Genomic DNA, 22402 nt, shown 5'->3' with positions numbered 1-22402 from the left:
ATGTTTCAAATAACTTGCCCCACCCCATTGATATTCCTCTCTGGATATAAAGCATTTTAATTGAGAAAAAATTCAGAAAGACCATATATATCAATTATATCACCTCTGAGATATTTTCTCATACAAATGAAAAGTTTAAAATGAAAACATATATATATTTATAATCTAATGAACTATTTAATTTTTCTGGTTTTGCTCAGAAGAATTTCAAGAAATTTGTTGGAATAAATAAAACATGACAAATAATATAACATAATATTGAAGTAGGAATAAATATAGAAATAAAAACCAAGATTAAGGAATACAACATGTTTTAAAATCTATAGAATAAAACTCATATAACTACTATGCATAATCTATAATTTTAAATGACAGTTACACAGTTAATATCCATATTATAATATTCAATTGTACTTGATACTAAAGTTAAAATTGCTTCAGAGGATAATGTTAAAATGATACTGAATGGAGTAATAAACAACATTTTCAATAACATTAATACACTCACTTGGATCTATCATCTCAGTTTTACATAATTCTTAGCTTTCTAAATTTGAAATATTTCTTCTGGGATCTTCAGAAATTCACAAGTTAATTTCAATTTTTCCAAAGAACCAATTTCTAGTACTGTTGATACTAAGATACTGCAAGGGTATTAATCTTTTTCATTTGTGTTACAAGGAATCAAAAAGTTGAGATGAAGTTTTCTAAACTTTTAACAAACTGTTCAACTTGAAAATCCAACATGATTACATTATAAATACGAATTAAATGCCATTAGCAATCACCATTTATATTTTAAAGTGTATGTATGATCCTGTTTTCTCCAAAACCCAACTTATTTTATAAGAAAATTGATTTTTTTTAGTAAAGTGGAGGAACTTCCATTTATTTTAGTCAATATATATTTTATTTGATTTTTGTCATCTATTGGATATTTTGCTTCTGGAGTTAAGAAATTGTTGGTGGTGGGCATTTTGAATTGGTAAATTCCAATGTGGTTTATTTAAGAAATATATTTAGTTGCTGAGGGGTTGGGGATATAGCTCAGTTGATAGAATACTTTACTAGCATGCACAGGGCTCTGGGTTCAAGTCCCAGTAACACAGACACACACATACACACACACACACACACACACACACACATACATATATGTGTATATATATATTTTTTTCCATTAGTATCTGAGTGAAATCCCTGAAGCTATAACTATTACTACCTAATAATGGCATTATATAGGCAAAGTTGTACTGTTAAAGTTATACATGAGTCTCTTACATTGTTAATGAGGCAGAAATTCACTCCTGACTCCAGTATTAACTTAGTACTTGCCTTTGACATTGACAATGTGGTGGTGGAACTTCTTATCTTTAACTCCCACTGGTGGCTGGTATATCAGATGATGCTTCTTTCTATTTTAGCTAAGTCAAAGCAATGTTAAACTTTGAAATACAAGCCTAAATTCAGAAAAAAAAAATTCCTCAAAGTTATCAAGTAACACAGTCCTCCTTGAGAACACAAAAAGTGACCTAAAAGACAAAGCTTGTCAGAACTTTCAAAGATTAGAATCTCAACCACTTTTAAAGATTGCTTTATATTTTATTATCACCACGTGGTCATGTCTAGTAGCAATATAGAAATCAGGAACAAACATCTCCACATCCTAGCAACCTTACCTTAAAACATAGGGAAAGTGTATGTAGAGAGTAGAAAGAGAAACAGGAGTGATGGTAGAATCAGAACTTTTGATTAAGCTAGCCATTAATTTAATTGAATATGAAGTGTAAATAACTGTCCCAGTATTGAGCCACTATTTTATTAATTTGAACGTATTGATTAATTAATTAAATAACACAAACAGACTGATAACATGGCATTTTACACTCTTGTGTCCACAGCATACATTTTGGCAGTCTCTGTCCGAGGGGCCCCATATGACTTGGCCAAGGAAACACCTGTTGTTGAATAGGGTTTCCTCATGGAATAAGGATAGTTTCTCTCAGGCCCAACATCTGTTTGAAAACAGTAAGTGTGATTCAGTAAACTTTGGAAAAAGAAAAAATGATGTCATTTTATGGTTGTTCCTACCACACCCCGCCCCCACCCCCACCCCCACTCCTCACCCCCAAAGGAACAAGAATTATACTTCTTAGTAGGAATCATCTAGGAATCCTAGGAAAAACCCTAGGGGAAAATATAACATTTTCATCCTGAAAGTTATTTTTAAATTTAAAATTAAGCTGAGGAATTTACTTTTTTTCTGATGCAGAAAGGAATTTTCTGTTTGAATACTATGCTTTTTAAAAACCAAATGTAACACATCAATTTCTTTAACAATTATTTTGCTGCCTCTCAGTTCACTTCAGTATTGAAGAACATATCCTCTATGTTTTTGTGTTTGAGCAATAAAGCTTACGTATTACAAGTCAATTGTTATTGAACACATGGGAATTTTTAATGGTAATAGGTAAGAGTGTAAATAAGTACCAATATAAGTAAATGAGATGTACTTCTCTGGGGTTGGGAAGGATAGTAGTGGAGGCAAGGAAGTGTGCTATTTTATTTCATCCTTACCTTTAAAGAGGTGTAGGCAGCAGGTGAGGACAGCTCCAGCTAAAAAGCAGCCCAGAGACCCAGCCATTCCAAGCCAACAGGACCAACCAAATTTATATTGGATACCAAGGAATATATTGTGCAATATCAGAGAAGAACGTTCCACATAAACATCAACAGCATACCACACAGAGCCAATGATTCCTGGAACACCTGAAAGAAAGAGAATTGTAAGATAATACGGAGCATGTTGCAAGTAAGTCATTAAGAGTGTTCTCTTTCTTCCCTAACCCATGACTGAAGCCATGCCAGCTACATAGTCAGCACCAAATGCCAACTGTGTTTAATATTTTTTGGGGGAAAGAGGAGTACCAGGGATTAAACTCAGGAGTACTCGGCCACGGAACCACATCCCCAGCCCTATTTTCTATTTTATTTAGAGAAATGGTCTCACTGAGTTGTTCAGCGGCTCGCTTTTTTGGCTGAGGCTGGCTTTGAACTCGCGATCCTCCTGCCTCAGCCTCCTGAACCGTGGGGATTACAGGCATGCACCACCGCTCCCGGTAATGCCAACTGTATATGAAGTCATTTATGTTGTAATTATAGTCCTTGTAGTGTGTTGGGGTCAAAAACAAAAATATGAAGTAAAAATTGTCTTTATTTTTAAGTAAATCCTTATCTATCATCTCCATACCATATAAGAATAAACAAACATTACTTCCTTTAAGTAAAATTGAATTCCCACCATTTAGCCTCTCTGACAATTGTCAGGTTTGAAATGAAGCCTTCCAGGGTTCCCTTCCTTTAAAGGTGTGTAAGTTATATGTTGAGGCCTAGGTGCAAGAAAGAAAGATATTAAGCTGGGAAACACCCTTTTTTCACTATAAAAGGGTGCTTCTAGAATTTCTAAATCTTTCCATTTTGCCCCGAGAAGACTTCTATGTTTGTTTAAATCACCATTTTTGTTTAATTCTTCTAGATGATTAATGCAAATAGCTTAAGAAGGATCAAATCATGAATATATAACCCCCCAAAAAAGTTACGAACAACTACATGTTTTCTATAATATTGTTACCTCTATGTTAATTTGGAAATATCTTTTTCAAACTTCAAAACAGATAATAGACTTTTAAAAACATGTGTGTATAGCATTGTCATTCTGAATAGTGGTTTCAAAGATTTAGTCATACCTGGGCATTTACTTTAGTCATTACTTCAGTAATTCCTTCTGGATTTTTTTTCACTGACTCATTTATTTATTTTTTTTTAATTTAATTTTGCCATGCATGGTGAGGCACAACTGTAATTCCAGACACTAGGGAGGCTGAGACAAGAGGAGCACAAACTCAAGGCCAGCTGTTGCTCAGGCTTGAATGTGCAATCCTCCTGCTGTGATGTCCTAAGTGTCTGGGATTAAAGTCACCTGCCACTGTGCATGGCTGAAAATCCACAGTAGCAATTCAGGGTAGATATCACTATCCCAGCTTCACCCTGTTCTGCAGATATGGAAATGACATGACGTGAAGATAAATCTCAGGTATCTTTAGTTCCAAATTCCCTACCCATTTTACTTCACACTCCCTGCTCAGGTTCTCACATAACTGCTTGCTAAATTTTTGCTGCTACCATTTAAAATGCCCTTCTGGTTTACAGTCTTCCAGTACTTTGATTCCTTCAATAATATATCTCTTCACAACTTGCATGAAGACCCAAAAAAATACATTGTCATGATAGAGTACTACACTTTGAATTTGAGCATAGATCTGAGTGAAATATCAATTTTGCTATGCCATTAAATACACTGTTTTTTTAAAGAGAAAAAGAGAACTTTTTAATATTTATTTTTTAGTTATAGGTGGACACAACATCTTTATTTTATTTTTATGTGGTGCTGAGGATCGAACCCAGCGCCCACGCATGCCAGGCGAGCGCGCTGCCGCTTGAGCCATATCCGCAGCCCCAAACACACTGTTTTAAAAGTATTATGGACTTCTTGTTTATTATTTACACTTGATTTATTAGCTTTCAGAACTCCATTTCTTCATATGCTTGTTAAGTAAGCTAAAAATACAATCTGTTTATTTATGATCAAGTGGGTTGGCATATGAAGAAAAAGTAACATAGGACTTGGCACAATTCATTTATTACATTAAAAAATTGGTGAGGCATAAGTAGAAGGTGACAGCTTGGAACTTATCTTTAGGATTTAACTTTAGGAATAATTACAAAAGAAATTATTTTTAAGAAATAAAGCATTATATAATACAACTTTTAAACTGTCTAAAAATTAGTTGGGAAACTTTGGCATACCTTATCTTGGAATAATAACAGAAGATTAACTATGTGATTTCAAAGGTTGGAAGCAGGGCTGGTAGGTATGCTTGCTATTCCTTCAATCTAGTAAAGGAAGCAACATATGACCCTGAAATGAACCGCTGCAGAACAGGAAAGGGTGCTGTCCTTTGGTGAGTATCTCTACCCCTGTTGCTAATGCCATCCAGTACCTGCTATTAGTAATGTTGTCCCAGCAACAAAGCAGATGCGCATTTTAACGTATGGCTCATCAGGGAGGAATTTCACACAGTCAAGACCAAGGAGCAGGGTGACAAATCCAAATCCAGCTAGGATGTCTGCAGTAATCATCAATGCTCGCGTGACCACCAGCTTCACTGGATGACAGGGCATGTGGTTACAGCAGTCAGAGGAAGAGACATGTTAACTCACAGAGGTACATTAAAAACAATAACAACAACATAAAAAAGCCAGACAACCATATACATTGGTACAAACCCAATGATAGAATTCAGATTTGACATTTGTATAAACTTGGCTATGAATACCCTTAATTTTTTCATAAAATTCAAAAAGAGTCTGAACTTATTGCCATTATAAATTGTTAATACTTAGTTTTGTTGGCATTTTAGCAGATTGCATCCTGGTAGATAGTGGGGACTAAGAAAATGTTTTTCTTTTCGCTTCCTGCTCTGGAGTGTTATAGCTGAATGCTAAATTGAAGGTAGAATATTTTCTCTGTGGCAGTCACCCAATAAATACTGGATTAATAAATGATCTCCATAGTTTTTGACATTTTCTTGAAATATTTAAAATAATTGTTAGAATTTTGCACATGAATATAAGATAAAATATTTTAAGACTCCTCTTGCCAATTCAGACTGGTAGGAACCATGAGAAGACCTTTAGAAAGCAGAATTCGTTTCTGCTATTAAATAGAAGACCATCTCTGGAAGCCAGATCATGTTCTCTTTCAGCCCTTCATATCATGTCCCTTCTTGGCCAAAACTCCACATTAACCCTTTAGTTCTGCACTGTCAAATGAGCATATTTTAAAGCTACAGGGAATAAGAATGTAGAACAGGAAAGAAAGGCTCAGGTAAATAGAAGCAGAGAAGCTGCTGTCATCTTTTGGAAAAGACTCATAAGTTCTGAGTGACAGTTATGCTACATTAACAGCAAGGAAGTTACATCACAAAGGGAGAGTTAATTACATGAAGTTGGAATTACAACCATGTTAGTGGATACACAAGGGTAACAAAATTTATTCCTTTCACAGTAATTATATTTTATTTTCATAGTGATCTGAGGTATCCTTGTCTTTTAAATATTTTCTTCTCAATGATGAGGTAAAGTTAGGGCACATTTAGTTATCTGTTGCTTGCAAGAAATGCAGCCATTTTTTTTCCTTATTTAAAATGAGAAAATATCTCTGTAATGTATCTGAGAAAAGAAGTCAAAGCATAAAATGCTCCTCTACCTTATTTGTAGGAGAACATACTATATATGCTTATCTTATTAATATGTATGAATATACATTTGTTTTTAGAATTTAATTTGTAATATCTCAAAAGTTGGCATTATTTCAAAAAAAATAAATATTCCAAATCTGAGGCTCATTTTTCTAGAAATTGAGGGAAAAGAAAAATGTAAAACTAAATAAATGACATCAGGTTTTTTCTTTTTCTTTCTTTCTTTCTTTTTCTTTCTTTTTTTTTTTTTTCAGCATATCCTATTTATTTCAAATGGCATGTACAAGTGGTCTCTCCTTCAGTGTTCCAGGCCAAGGAGTTTTTTGGAGGGCCTCCTTTGACATTGTCTCATTCCACTTTTGAGCCTGGGACTACCTGAGGCCAGCAGCACCATTGGGATGGGGTGGTCTGCACTCATGCAGACCCTCATGGGCTCTGGTTTCTTCTTCCCACCCTTTTCCCTACATGTAGGGTCTCCTTGGAGCTCCAAGACTTCTGCCAACAGGATAGCCCAATGGTTACATGGTCAGCTTGGTTCCAGAAGGGCAGCCCTGCAAGCAAATTACTCATGCAAGCGGATGAGGAATATTTTTGGTATCATGTGGGACTCAGCTATCAGAATGGAGCTAATATGCCAATTTGTGCATGGAGAAGCATCTCAAATTATCTTTATCAATAGGAGCTCTGCGAAACACCTAGGGTAAGACACAGTAGGAAGGCAATGGAAAGTTTTCTAACTGTGGTTGTATAAAAATAGCAAAACTAAAAATGAAATTTTACTTCCTCATAGGAAACATCCTAATGTACAGTGTTTTGATATGTTATTCTTCTAGAATAGATTTTCATCCCTGTTGTCTTTAAACATATGAAAGAAATTTTTTAAAGGACTGGACCTGTATATCCTTATTTTTTTTTTCATAAAATTCAAAAGTAGTCTGGGTCTTTATTATTTGAAAATAATAAGAACAAAAGGAAACATGTGAGATGGAATAATCAAACTATTTAAGAGGAACATATTTGTAAGCAGAGGTTTTCTCTGTATAGTGGGCTTACAGTAATTTTTTTTCTCTTGAATAAATGTACATAATAGTTCTTCAATTTTTGAACTGTTTAATCGTTTGTTTTTCTTCTCAGCTCTGGCTATGTACTGAGTGCCCAACATGACTTTCCATTTCCATTTCCAAATCATGCTTCTTTATAGGTAGTATGGGGAGGGGAAAATGGAAAGAATTAAAAAGACTTTTAAACAAAAAATTAGTAAAAGTGCTTTAACATTCTGCATTATGTTAAAAATGTTTCAGGGACGTTACTCCTAAATAGCAGGTAAAGAGCTCTAAGTGCTTTTCCTTGGACTGAGACAGCTGTCCAGGGGAAATGTCACATTCCAAGACTTGACTTCTCATTCATCTTAAGAAAAGAAGTTGCCATGTGGCGCCATCACCCACCATTTGCTTTGAATGGGACTAAAACCACTTTGCTTTAATAACAGAACTGGTATTTCTTGGCACAGCTCAATGTCTTAAATAATGAAGAAGGATTGAAAGAATCAACAATAAGATTTTATAATTTAAGAGATCTCCATCTTTATAGTAACATGGGCCTTGCTAATACCCAACTAGGATTTAAAGCTGAAAGTAAAGAAGTTGAAGACACTGGCTCTCATGTGCTGCCAGTAATGTGCTACGGGTATTGATTCTTTATCCTCTGATCCCTACATTCCGTGTGTCTGCCTTTGACTATCTACCTCCTCCTGTCTCTGCCTCTCTATCTCCACTTCTGTCTTAGCAAATCTGATTAAAATAAATGCAAACTTCCTATTTGAAAAAAAAATAGTCCTCACTGAAAAGACATTTCTGAAATGTTATTCATCTAACTTGTCAATTCTAATCATAAAAACACAGTACAAAAAGACTCATTTCAATTAAAAAAGCATTCACTGCAAGCCTACTGGATATGAGGCACTGTAATAGCAGAGATGATATTTTACACTCAAGGAATTTACAAATATATGGGAAAAGACAAAATGTGCTAAAATGTGTTTCAATATCCATTTCAGAAATAAAAGTATTTCTAATAGAAACATCTCTAACTGGACAGGACTTTAATCTAGTACTACAGAAATCAAAACAGGCAATGGATACAGGAGCTCCATTTCCCATGGCACTCCTCTATTGGCAAGCAGGGCATCAAGGCATACGTACAGGGATGCTCTGCATATATAGAGTCATACTCATCACAGGTGCGAATCCCGTCGAAGGCATTTGTGACACACTCCCACCAGAGGCCTCGGCACTTTGTGCTCACCTGGATATTGGAGAAGACACCTTATGAAATGAGGCAGACACCCTTCACTTTCACTTCATCAGAGAAAGAGACCCCCCTGGTGTTATGTCTGAGAGCAAGGCACTGCGGTCGTGAACGTGATCAGAATTTCATCTACAGCAAACAATTCATTTTGGAATATCTTCTCTTAAGTGCTGACAGTGAAAAGCTTTCTGAACCAGGAAATGAAACCACTTCCTGATTGAGGTGGTGTGAAGAAATAAGTCATGGCTCAGGGGGACAAAATCAGAACTAAATGTATTCAAGTATCTCTGGCTAGTTCCATCACTGAGTCATGGCTTCACATGGAGAAAATACATCCCACTTCCCTGTGCTGACATTTGCTAATAAAAAAAAAAAATCTATACAATCATAGATGATAACTGTTCATGTCTGGAGTCTATGAGAAACAAACATTAATTTCTCTTCATTATGAAATGAAGAGTGAGTTTCATGAAAAAAAGGTGTTATAATTTTATGAGGTTCATAAATTTAAAATTAGCAAAGAAAGCCAATACATGAAAAGACACAAATAAATGACTGAAAGCTCCAAGTCAGTTTCCTCCCTGTTCTACTGGCATATTAAAATATTTGAGCTGCGATGTGTATATAAACAAACTGAGCATTAAGTGCATCCCATTTGACAGCAGTAAACCATTTTTAGTTGGAAATGATGTGCCGATGACACAAGTCCACTTAGAGCTAAAGGGTACCAGTGCTCTAAATTTTCCCATGCTTAATCCATAGCTCTGAGTCACAGTAGACGTTTTACAATTGTAAACATGCCAACAGAAGATAGTTTCAGGTATTCTTGGCAAAGCTCATGCTTATGGCATGGAGCTAATATGATTGTGTCTTCAGACTCATTTATGAATTCACATTACTTAGGAGACCTGGGAATACTAAAGTTTCAGAATTATCTTGGAAAATTAAAACTTAAAATTTTCCCCAAGAAAGAATAAATAGCAGAGTAAGGTGAGGAAGAAATGTAAAGGAAGGGATGTTAAATAGGGACCACACCAATTTAAAGGGAAATAAAAACATAAAAGGAAAGAGGCATAAAAACATTTTGCTTTACAAAAGGGAATCAAATATTAAGAATCCCATGAACCGGGAAACTCTCAGCTCAAGTTCTCCTTTGAAATTCTGTTTGGGGCCAAATAAAACTATCCAGCTTACAACTCCATCACAATTTTGAATGTGGTACCTCTACTATTGCTTTACTTATAAAATACTTAGAATTGATAATAATGGTTATGCATTGTCATATGCTTTGCAACAGTTATTATTTAAGCACAGCATTAATTCATTTATTCCTGTAAGGACCTCATGAGACACTATTATCACCCATTTTATAAATAAGGACTAGAGACACAAGAATAGTCCATAAATGAAGGATGAGAGGACTTACATATAGCCGTATGTGTGTGTGTTCTTAAGCACCATGCTGTATTTAAGGCTCATTTAAAAAAAGAAACCCCAAATCTGTTTCAGGATAAAGTATTCCATAATTGGATACTGGAAGATAGCTTTGGATGAAATAAGCTCTAACTTGAATCTCATGCCCACAGCTGTTATTCTTCAAAACCTCACTTTGGCTTGCTGTTTCTAAGGTTAAATCTGGAAGTAATGTTCACGATTTTATGGAAGGTTATCTGACAGGGAAAAACACAGAGTCCAAAAAATCTGATGCAGAAAATCCATCTTGTGAAATCTAACACATTGATTTCTAAAGAAGATGTGAACATCTAAATTTACATATGCACAAACCTTAAATATAAAAAGACATTTTTAATAACTGTTATAACCATGGGCATGATCTTACTTTTTTTGAATTTCAATTTCCTTATAAGGCAGATAATGAGATGGTGGTTGTAAGTATTCAAAATCTGTAAATACATACACAATGGAAATTATTTATTCCATAAAGTAAAATAGCAGTAAAGCACTCAGACCTCGCAATGACTTACATAGAGGTTGTGCTCAGCCTTACAAACAATAATGAAAGTGAGAGAGGTGAATAGGATGGGAGAATGGTGATCCTCAAAAAGATATGTCCACATCCTAATCCCTAGAACCTATGAATATGACTATTTGGAAAAAGGGTATTTGCATATATAATTAAGGATTTTGAGGTGAGGAGATCATGCAGATAGGTTCTAAACTACTGACAAGAATCCTTATAAAATACAAATAAAGGAGAGACAGAGACAGAAGAGAAAGAGTCATTGTGACCACAGACATAGATTGGAGATATCTAACCACAAGCCCAAGGAATGCCAACAGCCACGAGAAGCTGGAGGACAGGGGAGCAAATTCTCCTGGGGAAACATCACAGACACTGCAGTATTCCCAACACTTATTCCAAACTTCTGGTCTCTGGAAGTGTAAGAGAAAGAGGTTTTTTTTTTTTTTTTAATTAATACATCAGTTGATGGTCATTTGTTACAGCAGCATGAGGACACTAATACAGTAGACTTGGTATGTACTGAACTCTTACACCATAGAAGAAATCAGATCTAGGGGGCTGGGGTTATGGCTCAGCGGTAGAGCGCTCACCTCACACATGCAAGGCCCTGGGTTCGATCCTCAGCACCACATAAAAATAAATAAAATAAAATAAAGTTATTGTGTACAACTACAAAAAAAAATTTAAAAAAGAAATCTCTCAGTTAATAAACACCCAGGATCCAGTTTCCAAACTTATGATATATCATGTGGATATGAAGCCAGTGCTCTATAAACAGATGATTGTCCACATTTTTCTACTGTCTAATTCATTCACCAAAATATTACTGATACATATGGTCATTCCTGTTATATATGATATTATTTAGAAAATGGTCTGACATGTATATGCACAAATTCTTATTTTATTTAAGAAGACTCTTTCTGCCTTGCCAAAATAATCCAGTAGTGGTGTCAGTTTCAAGGCTATTGATCATTTACCTGCAATGACCATATTTAGAAAAGCAATGAGCTCATTAGAGGAAACATGGAATCCAATTTCATTAGGTATTAATGCTCAGGGGCACACTATTAAATTGCTTGGTATTCACACTCAGTTAAGGTACGTGAGAATAGTGGCTGTAATTAACTAAACTTCTGTGTTAATATAGCACTTACTGGAGACACCCTTAAAGGTGCCTTTGTGCTCAAAATACAAGGTTAAAAGATTTTGTGTTATTTATCATATTTGGGAAAGTCCTCTTTATTGCAATACATAGTCTTTGTCTAACCCAACCTTCTGTTATAAAATGGCTTATTAGGATTTTTTTAAAAGGAAGCAAATGTTAAGTTCTTGCAAGTTTTAAGACAATTTTTTAAAAAAAATACTCTGATGCTTATATTATTATAGCTGAAATTTCTGAAAAGAGCAAAAAAAAATGCAAAATCTCGAGTAGTCATTTTATCCCACAGCATCATTAAAAAATACAGTATTTCAAACTTGAGCTATCTCCTTATTAGATGCAGTTTCAATGTATAAATAACATAGAAAACAATGCTAAAATCCAGGTATGATGGTGAATGCTTGTAATCCCAGGGACTTGGGAGGGAAAGGCAGGAGGATCCCAAAGCCAACCTGAGCAACTTAGTGAGACACTAAGCAACATAGTGAAACTTTGTCTCAAAATAAAAATAAATAAATAAATAAATAAATAAATAGGGCTGGGGATGTGGCTCAGTGGTTAAGCACCCCTGGGTTCAAGCTTCATTACCAGAAAACAATGCTTAAAGAATTTGTATGCTATTTCAATGAATATCTGCCATCACTCCTGAAAGTGAGTGAGAAGTGGATTACCTCCTAAATGAGGACAGGAATGACAGTGAAGTCAAAGACACAAATACGAAGCCAATATAAATTAAATGAAAGTTAAGATGCATATGTGTGAATTAGAAAAATATTGACAGCTTTGTTTCTTCAACAAACATCTTTTAAGAACCTATTATGTACTGAGAAGGAGGCCCTGTAGGATCCTTGAAGCAAAGAGCCACATTTGTCTTAGTTGTTGCTGTATCCCATGTACTTGGCATGCTGGCACATAACAAGCATTCAGTGAAAAATTTGGAAAATAGAGCTGCACTAAATGCACATACAAAAAATAATGCACTATCAAAAGTGTTCTTAATTGCTTGCAGATGGTTAAAAGGAGAACATTTATAGAACACTCCAGGTTTCCAGCTTCTTTTGAAAACTTGGTTGTGATGGTGTCCTGAAGTATTCAGTTGCACAAAGTAATAATTAGCAAGAGTGGATAGAGTAGTTCTTCCCAAGTAGGTGGGTCTTGTCTTCTGTGGGCTCCCACAATTCCTACACAGTCTGCCTCACTCATATATGTTGGCTACCTCGTTCCTCAAGACAATTGAATTTTCCCCTGATGCTGTACACTAATAATGAACTGTCAGACTTCTACCTAAAATTTCAGTCCCAATTCAAAGACACCCCTTCTTCCAAAAGGCCTTCCATGCCCTCTTTTTTTTTTTTATTGGTTGTTCAAAATATTACAAAGCTCTTGACATCTCATATTACATATATTAGATTCAAGTGGATTATGAACTCCCATTTTTACCCCAAATACAGATTGCAGAATCACATCGGTTACACATCCACATTTTTACATAATGCCCTATTAGTAACTGTTGTATTCTGCTACCTTTCCTATCCTCTACTATCCCCCCTCCCCTCCCATCTTCTCTCTCTACCCCATCTACTGTAATTCATTTCCCTCCTTGTTTATTTTCCCCTTCCCCTCACAACTTCTTATATGTAATTTTGTATAACATTGAGGGTCTCCCTCCATTTCCATGCAATTTCCCTTTTCTCTCCCTTTCCCTCCTACCTCATGTCTCTGATTAATGTTAATCTTTTCTTCATGGGAACAAATTTTTACTCCTCACACTTCAGATAGAGCTCTAATATCCAGAGTATACAAAGAACTCAAAAAATTAGACAATAATATAACAAATAACCCAATCAATAAATGGGCCAAGGATCTGAACAGACACTTCTCAGAGGAGGACATACAATCAATCAACAAGTACATGAAAAAATGCTCACCACCTTTAGCAGTCAGAGAAATGCAAATCAAAACCACCCTAAGATACCATCTCACTCCAGTAAGATTGGCAGCCATTATGAAGTCTTCCATGCCCTCTTTCACTGGAATTAATCTATTTGCTTAAAAATAGATTTCCTTAAAAATAAAAAATTAAGCTAAACCCTGAGTTTCCATAGTAATTTCTCCATATTTATAGAACACTTTCAATATTGCATTATTTTTTGTAAGTACATTTTGTGAAGCTCTATTTTCCAAATTATATTCACTTGTTATATGACAGTCAACATGCCAAGTATATGGGATACAGCAACAGCTAAGACAAACATGGCTCCTTGCTTCAAGGATCCTACAAGTCCTGCTTCATGGTGCATAATAGGTTCTTAAAAGATGTTTGTTGAAGAAACAAAGCTGTCAATATTTTTCTAATTCACATATATACATCTTAACTTTCATGTGAACTTTGTAGAAAATGGTCACTGTATGCATAATTTCTCCTTCATATGTCCTTTTAACTTTACTAAATAAACTAGAAAACTAAATCTAGGAGCCTAAATAACAATTACTTAGGAGAGTTTACACTGATTTAATGTTCTTGGACCCTATCTGATCTGCTGGCTCTATAAAGTGTTTACTAAGTACTAGGGATGAGCAGGATGCATTTAGGAAATCATGTTCATGATGACTCTTCCCAGTTGAGTTATAATGCCATAAATTAATTCTTTAATTTGGGATATCCTATTCTGAACTCTGTAATAGTCTCCTATCAAGACTTTGGTGTCCTGTGCAACTGGAGATCATATTGTTAAGTGCAATACGCCAGGCACAGAAAGGCAAGTGCTTCGTGATTTCAAGAGACAAATTCTCTTTTCTTTTCTTACTCATGTGTGGAATCTAAAAAGTTAACTCCACAGAAGTTGAGCATACAATGGTGACTACCAGAGGCCGGGAGAAGCAGATGTGAAGAAGGGATGGGGAAAAGTTCATCAGCAGGTATAAGTTAGAGGTGCTTAGCAGCAAGACATTCTGGCATGCTATTGCACCCAGGAGTGACTATAGATCACATTAATGGACTATATACTTCAAATTTCCAGAATAAAAGATTTTGAATCACCACAATGAACTGATAAATGTTTGAGATAGATATGTTCAACCTGATCTAATCATCACACATATATACATGTATCAAACATCATATATAAATAAATATGTACAATTTTATGTTTTTGCATATCAGTTTAAAATATTATTTAAATTTAAATAAAACAGCTTCTCTATTCTATTTTTTCAGTTTTTCTTTTCTTATCATTCCTGCACTATAAACAGCAACATACCATTTTGCCTGCTTTGTCTTTTTATATACTTTTCAGAATTAGACACTCTTCTGTAATTACATACAAATCTCTTCTATAGTTACATAGACAAGTTTATGCATACACTTATGTATATATAATTATAAATGACAGACAGTGAATATTTAGTTTCGGTTGATCATTATCAAAAATTTTTTTTTCATCAAAATGCATTAAGTTATACATGTATAGAGATAAATAATACACTAAAAACAAATGTAATAATCCATTAAGATATATTATTTTAAAAACTACTTTGCCTATGACTAGTGGTACTTGTAATTTTTATACAAATTTACTTTCCTTTTACTAATATATTTTAACATTGAAGATGCAACTGACCTACATTCAATACTTATTTAGTTATATTTATAAAGATGAAAAGTTTTAGTAATATTTGTCTAAATAAGGTGTTTTACCAATAAAAATGGAAATATCTTTAATTTTAATATAAAATATGCTTGAATTTTTAAGCCAGGATTCTGAAATGTTTTACTTTTGCATTTTATTTTATAGTTTTTACTATACTACATGGTGCAAAATAACTCAAAAAGACTTAATAAGGCTGAGGGATTAAGACTAAAATAATTATGATAGATATTGCCTTGTATTTATAAGATATGAAAGAAAGTCATGTGTTCATTTGTAAGAGTCTGTTTGCTTTAGTTCTGCTTGTTTTGTGAAATGATGGCTAAAGGTATAAACAATAAAAAATATATACTTGAAACTTAATTTGCAAAATATAATTTTTATGGTCTTTGAGGTTGTATAACCTGATTTACATATATGGACTATCTGAATACTTAAATTTTATTTATTTATTTAAGTTATATACATCAAAATGCTTAGTATGGCCTCACAACTTGCAATAATAACTTCCAAGTTACAGAGATCATAGTTTATATTGAGTAAATGAACTCTGAATATTAATTTCCCTTCCTTTTTAAAGTTTTTTTCTCTCTTAAAATCACCAAGTAGAAGAACATTATTATCTAGATGAAATACACTTTTCACCAACCTTATCAGACACCTCAGGGGATTAAATTTTTATTCCTATCTTATTAAAAAGATGAGCCAAATACATATGTATTTGGAAAATTAGATTGGAGCAAGATATAAGATCTTGCTCTTCTTTTTTTTTTTTTTTTAATGGCTGTTTCTCTACAGAGATACTTCTAATTTAGGATTTAATGTGAGATTTTCAAAGATCATCTCATATTATACTTTATTCATTTATTCATTTTTTCAACAATATGCCAAGTGTCAATTGTTCCAGTAATTCATAAGTGCAAATGCACCATGAGCTTCTACAAGGTGGACATTAGTACGAGGTGCTGAGAAAATCATGAACTGAGTTAGAGAATATTTGTGTCTCTAACATCTGCTGGAAAAGTTTGAAATCAATTGGAAAGTAAAACTAGTATGTATATAATCAGAGCACATACTTTATATAATAATTTTAATATGTAATTCATGTCTGAAAGAATTATAACATCATTAATACAAATAGAAATCCCAGGAGAGAATCTGATTTATGAGGATAAAATAAATTCCAATGTGATCAACCTTCTTTTGAAGTAATAAAATTTTAATCATAGCAGTGTTTGGTGTATAACAGTTTCATAGAAAATAATTAGCAAAAAAATTAAAAAGGGAATCATCTTGTACAAACACTTTATCTTTCTGATAACGGTGAAACCAGGAAAAATGTGATAGAAGGATTTTTTATTTCAGTGTAAATAATTAATAATTACATACCTTGTAATATGGCTAAATGTTAACAATAACTCTTTATTTCCTTTGTTAAATGTGAATATTTGACAGACAATCTTTGCTATCGGACTCCATGATCTGTAATATTACCCTGGTTAGATAATGAAGAAACAGCCGAAAATAAGAGAAGCAAACAACAGCCCAGAGAAATACACAAGATTTCTTCACAAGATCAATAGGGAAATAGGACTAGTACTTAAATCTCATCTCTCTCTGTTCAGTGAATATTATACAAAATGTCATCTCCTCCTCCAGAACAAAAACAAAACAATGAACCACAAATCAATCATAATACAGCCAACGTGTATTGGCTGATTATAGTTTCCTGGTGATGTGATAAATGCTTTAGATACACAGGCTTACTTAATCTTCATGAGCAATTTATGATGTATATTATCATTTTCCCTTTGCAGAAGAGGAAATCTGGTTTGTAGCAATTTAAAAATCACACAGTAAAAATCCCACTGAGGTGGGATTTAACCTCAGTCCCCTCTAGTGTCAAGCCTAACCCTGCATTCTTACCCACTGTAGAGAACTGTCTTCCTCCAGTCCAGGTGACCATCAACGATGTACGGATAAAGAAAATGTAGTATTTAACAATGAAGTTTTATTCAGCTATAAAGAATAATGAAATTATGGCTTTTGTGGGAAAATGGATGGAACTAGAGATCATTATGTTAATGGAAATAAGTCAAGTTCAGAAGGTTAAGGGTTGTATGTTTTCTCTTGTATTCAGAAGCTAGAGTGGAAAAAGGAAAACAAAGGTGGAGGTAGATCTCTTTAAAACGGGGAGATCAGTACATAAATAGGACAAAGGGATGGAAGGTAGGGAGAGAGCCGAGGAATGCTGGAGAGTGATACTGGGCAAATGACATTGTCATATTTTGTTTTTGTACAAATATGTAACAAATCCCATGAATACGTACAACTATAATACACCAATAAAAAGTGTGGAAAATAATTGCACACACATACACACACACAAAAATGTGTTCCTGCCTCCAGATGTTATATGATAAACTATACCAGAAAAAAGCCGGCATGATCCAGGAATATTTCTCATGATGCTTTTGGTATTGCAACAAATTTTCCCCCACTTATACTCTAAGTGAGTGACTCAACCTCCCCTCCAATTGTCCCAAAGTGGTAAGGTGGATCCAACATTGAAGCTTCTCTCTTAATCGCCTCTTTTCCACATGCAGTCAATTTTCAATCCCATCAATTTGAGCTTTCTTAGAGTTTCTCATATCTTTACATATCTTTTTGTGCCTGTCACTATTATAGTTCAGACCATCATTGTTTTTTCTACTGGTCTGCAGCAAAATTTTCCTAGTCTCCTCATATTTCACTTTATTTGTTCCAATCATTACTCACAAATAAAAGCATGATTTATCTCTATAAAGGGCACCTACACGTTTGCTTACAGTGAAACACCCTTGTCTGTAGAATAAGATCTATAGTTTACACGACACATACAGCCCTTGATGACCCAGACCCTGTATTTTCCACTCTTACCATGCTGAAATACGTACAATCACAAACATACAGAGCTTTTGTATCTGGATCTCTGTGCATACCATTTGTTTTGACTGGAATACCCTCTACTTCTCCTGGCACTTTTGCCTGGTTTTCAATTCCAGTTTAGATGTTTTTTTTTTTTTTTCTTTTGAGCAGAATTCACTTATATATCAAGACTGAGCGAGCTGTCCACTCAGGGTTATTCATTATTGCAAGACTTGCCACACCATACTGTAACTATCAGTTCACCTGTCTTTGTCCTTTGCTACACTGGGTGTAACCTAAGGATGTTCGAAGCCCCATAATTTTGTCCCTGTTGCAGTAAATGGCAAAAGTTCAGGAGCATTTGTGGAATGAAAGAAGACAGACTGTAGAGGGTGATCGAGAAAGGGGAGATTAAGAGGTGAAGGAGAAAGGGATAAAAAGATAACCGAGAAATAAATGGAAGAGAAGGAGGAACAGAAAGTGGAGGGAAGGAGAAAGGGTAAAGGAAAGAAGAGGAAGAGGTTAAAGAAAGAAGAAGAAAGGAAAGAAAAAAAGGAAGGGAGGAAAAAAATTAAAAATGGGAGGAAGGGAGAAAAAAACGATTGGAGGAAGGGTATGTGGAGCAAGAGCAAAACAGAGAATATTCCCATTAGGTTCCTAATGGAAGTGTCTAGGGAACTTCAGGAACCACTTGTCCAGTGACCGGCCATCTTTCTGGAGTTGCAGACAGAGTCAGGAAGTCTGATGTTAAAGACAGCAAAGACCAAAAAGAACCCTAGGAACATGTGAGTTTAATTTTACAATTAAAGAATATGAGCAGCAGTGAACTGCAGACAGGAGCAGCAGACAAGAGCTCATCACAATGGAAGGCAGTTAATATGGGACATGGACACAGCCTTGAAAAAATCTCTGGCCCAAGTTCTCTTCACCACAATGGCCTTTCCAGAAACACAATTAAACCTTGATGTAAGAGAAGGATTTTAGCTTAGGGCCTTGGATCCCTGATTTAGGGCTGTGCACAGCACAATCCTGGGGGCTTTTTTAATTGTTCTAACATTTAATACAAAGAACTTCACTCTTCAAGGCAGGTACACTGTAGTAAGACCAAAGAAAATTTGAGCTCTTTCAGCCCCTTGCTTCATGTTACTCATCTTAATCCTCTAACGAGCCTTGAGCTTTTCCTCACTCTGTATTTTTGCCACATTGTCCTCTCATCTAGAAGGCCCCTGCTGCCATTGCTACCTTTTGAAATCCTTTGCGTCTTTGGGAGCCCTTGCTCAAAACCTCTTCTTTGATGAGAGACATGCTTCAGTGTCCCTAATAAGAAATAATCGCACTATCATATCTATTCCAGTAGTGCTTTGTTCATTTTTTTTTCTCAAAATATGAATTAACCAATGTGTTTTATTATAGCTCCATGTCCCTTTCTTCCACCTTCAATGTACACTGCAGGAAGGCAGGACCCCATTCTTGCCTTTTCTTTGCCTTCCCTAGTAGGATTAGTCCAGTAACTTTCATATGACATATGCTTTATATATTTGTAAGTTGAATTGAAACATAAAACCCATTTTCTAACTCTCATGCTTATATCATCCTAAAATATTAACAAAGCTATGACTCTCTAATACTTCTCTCATTTTCACAGGTATTCTTTTCTTCCTTAACATTTTTACTGTGTTCACTTTTGTTGCTTAAAGTGAGCTGTTAGGATGGACCACAGTGATATATAAAGGAGAAAGAGTGGTATAATTGAGTCAGTGAGAATCAGAACTTCCAAATTTGTGGGTAAAATGATGATTCTGTATCCTGGCCCAATGAAGAAATGGTTAGTATGACAGATTCCTATCCCTTCAAAAATATTGACAAGAGATCATTGAAAGAGAAGGGGGCCTCACTTGAAATAGGGCTCTTCCTTACATATAAAGACTTTAATCTTCCATTTATGATAACAGAGAACTATGAAATACTCACTAACTCTTGCTCAATGTTAGTGAGGATTTACTTGAGGTGAATGACCTGGACTGCTTATTCTATTAATTTTAATTAGGTGTGTTCTTATACAAGGAAGATGGTAAAGCTATTGTATGTACTGAAATCAAAGGAAGAAAGCCTTTAAAAGCCAGGATTCCCAATCTTTCTCTGACAAGTCTTGACTCTTACCCTGCCTAAAATGCTATTTCTTAATAAATAAAGTTAGAAACTCTGTCACCTTAAGCAGAAAGCCTTTCAAATTGTTTCAGAAAATACTTTCATGATGTCTTTGGATGTGATTTTGTGTATTTTAAAATCATTTTGTCAGAGTGCAGTTGTAAGTATTCTCAAGTCCAGCATATTTCTCTGTTGATCACTTACTATTGGCAGTCTGGATAATGGCAAACTAATGGCAGCAGAATGTTTTATCTGCACTTTTCCCCCAGCAGTCTCTAAAAGGCTTTTATTTTTCATTCACTGCCAGATAAAATATATCACTGGACTCACTTTAAAGGAGACATCCTTTATGGTAGTTCAATTCTATCACCGATTTTAGAAATATAATTTTCTAGCACTGAGGAGTTATTTATAACTCCACTGGTTTTGAAATGTCATGTAGATGTCAGAAGAAAATTAAAAGCAAGAACAAATAAACAGCAAAAATAATGCACGCCAAAATAGAAAGATAATTACTTTCCATTTCTGACTCCAACTTGAGAGTCTAATAAATAATATTAGAAGAAAAAAAAACACACCAACGTGCTCTTTAGTATCTTTCCTAAACTTTGCAGAAATGACAGTACAGCATTTGTTAGGATAAATTGTTCCCTCCAGGATGTACATAAAAAGGCAAATTGTGTTGCTGTAGATTCTTTGAGTTCCTGATACATCGTTTATTTCTCTTACCCACACTTTCCTAAAGCTTACTAATGAATAGCTGCTGATGCCAAAGATTAGGCTTTTGCTCAGTTCTACAATTCTCAGATTCCTGTGGCCACAGAAAATACTTTTGAACTTCAGATGTACTTCTTTTTGAGCTTCTTCAGTGAGAAAAATAAAATTTTCAAATGTGAACTTCCTCATTTCTTGCATAACAGGCAGTTCTCATATTTAAGAAAGGATATATTTTCTAAGTCCCTGTGGAAAACTTTGCTTTGGAATGTTTTATTCAGCTTGGAAATTCAATAAAATGACATTTTCCTATTCTCTACCAAGTGGGGAGGTTTTATATGCCTTGAGTTGGACCACTTGATGTCTTAGATTATTAATACCACTTTAGAAAATCTATTAAGATCCCTTAATGCTGTCATCGAGTCTAACAAAAAGGCTGTTACTGGAACATTGTTCAGTTTGGTGTGTGTAGCAATGGAAGAGGTGAATTTCTGGAGGACTCTTCCAGGAATGATGGAATTATACTTTATTGAATTTCACCTTATGAAAAATAAGGATTATGAAGTTACTTCACCTGTAAAATGGCATGACAGCTGTTTCTACCTTGAAAATTAGTGTGAGGATTAAATGAGCTAATAATGTAAAGATTTAAGGTCATAATTCTGCCCCTGGTGGCTATCTTTGCTATCATTAATCCTAGGAAGTGTACTGAGGTTTACATATGGCCGTGGGGCTGGGAGGAAATTTACAATGGGGGTCAAAAAAGAAGGTGCAGACTTCTTACCTCCAGAGAGTCATCAGCATTCACCATCCAACAGTCTGTCCAGGTGGCCACAATCAAAAATCCAGTGGAGAAAAAGGCAAAGAAACAGGCGACATACTGAAGAAGATCCTTCATGGTGGTGAATAGTCTATCCGAAAGGGACACATGGGCAGATGCCAGCTTTGGGCCTACTCAGGTGGCTGGATTGCTATCGGCCTTCTGCTTCTGGTACCTGTAGATGAGAAAATGCAGGTCTTTTACTTTTCTTCACACCCCACTGCAGGTGCCTTAAGTTTCATTAAGAATAATAGAAACAGGCTGTAACCGACAGAGGGGTCCTGGAGGTTATAATCCGAAGCAAACAGCCTCCAATCACAAGCCAGGTCAGAAAAAGGACTGTGTACATTTTGGATGGGGGAAAGAGGAAGCCCTGGTAACATTCCTGCCCAG

The 22402-nt window shown here is 35.0% G+C and overlaps 1 protein-coding gene across 1 annotated transcript; it reads right to left on the bottom strand.

Annotated features, from left to right (window-relative positions):
* Nucleotides 1-1881: 1881 nt before the first annotated feature.
* On the bottom strand, nt 1882-22178 carry Cldn16 (claudin 16). Its single transcript, XM_076868760.2, has 5 exons — nt 21974-22178; nt 8522-8624; nt 5061-5225; nt 2578-2769; nt 1882-2015 (listed from the first exon to the last, which is right to left on the bottom strand). Exons 1-5 carry the CDS (start codon nt 22085-22087, stop codon nt 1882-1884), a joined length of 708 nt encoding a protein of 235 aa, XP_076724875.2. The 5' UTR covers nt 22088-22178.
* Nucleotides 22179-22402: the final 224 nt, after the last annotated feature.

Source organism: Callospermophilus lateralis, chromosome 10 (genome assembly GCF_048772815.1).
Source record: "Callospermophilus lateralis isolate mCalLat2 chromosome 10, mCalLat2.hap1, whole genome shotgun sequence".
NCBI lineage: Eukaryota > Metazoa > Chordata > Mammalia > Rodentia > Sciuridae > Callospermophilus > Callospermophilus lateralis.
This window is presented reverse-complemented; position numbering and strand designations above follow the sequence as displayed.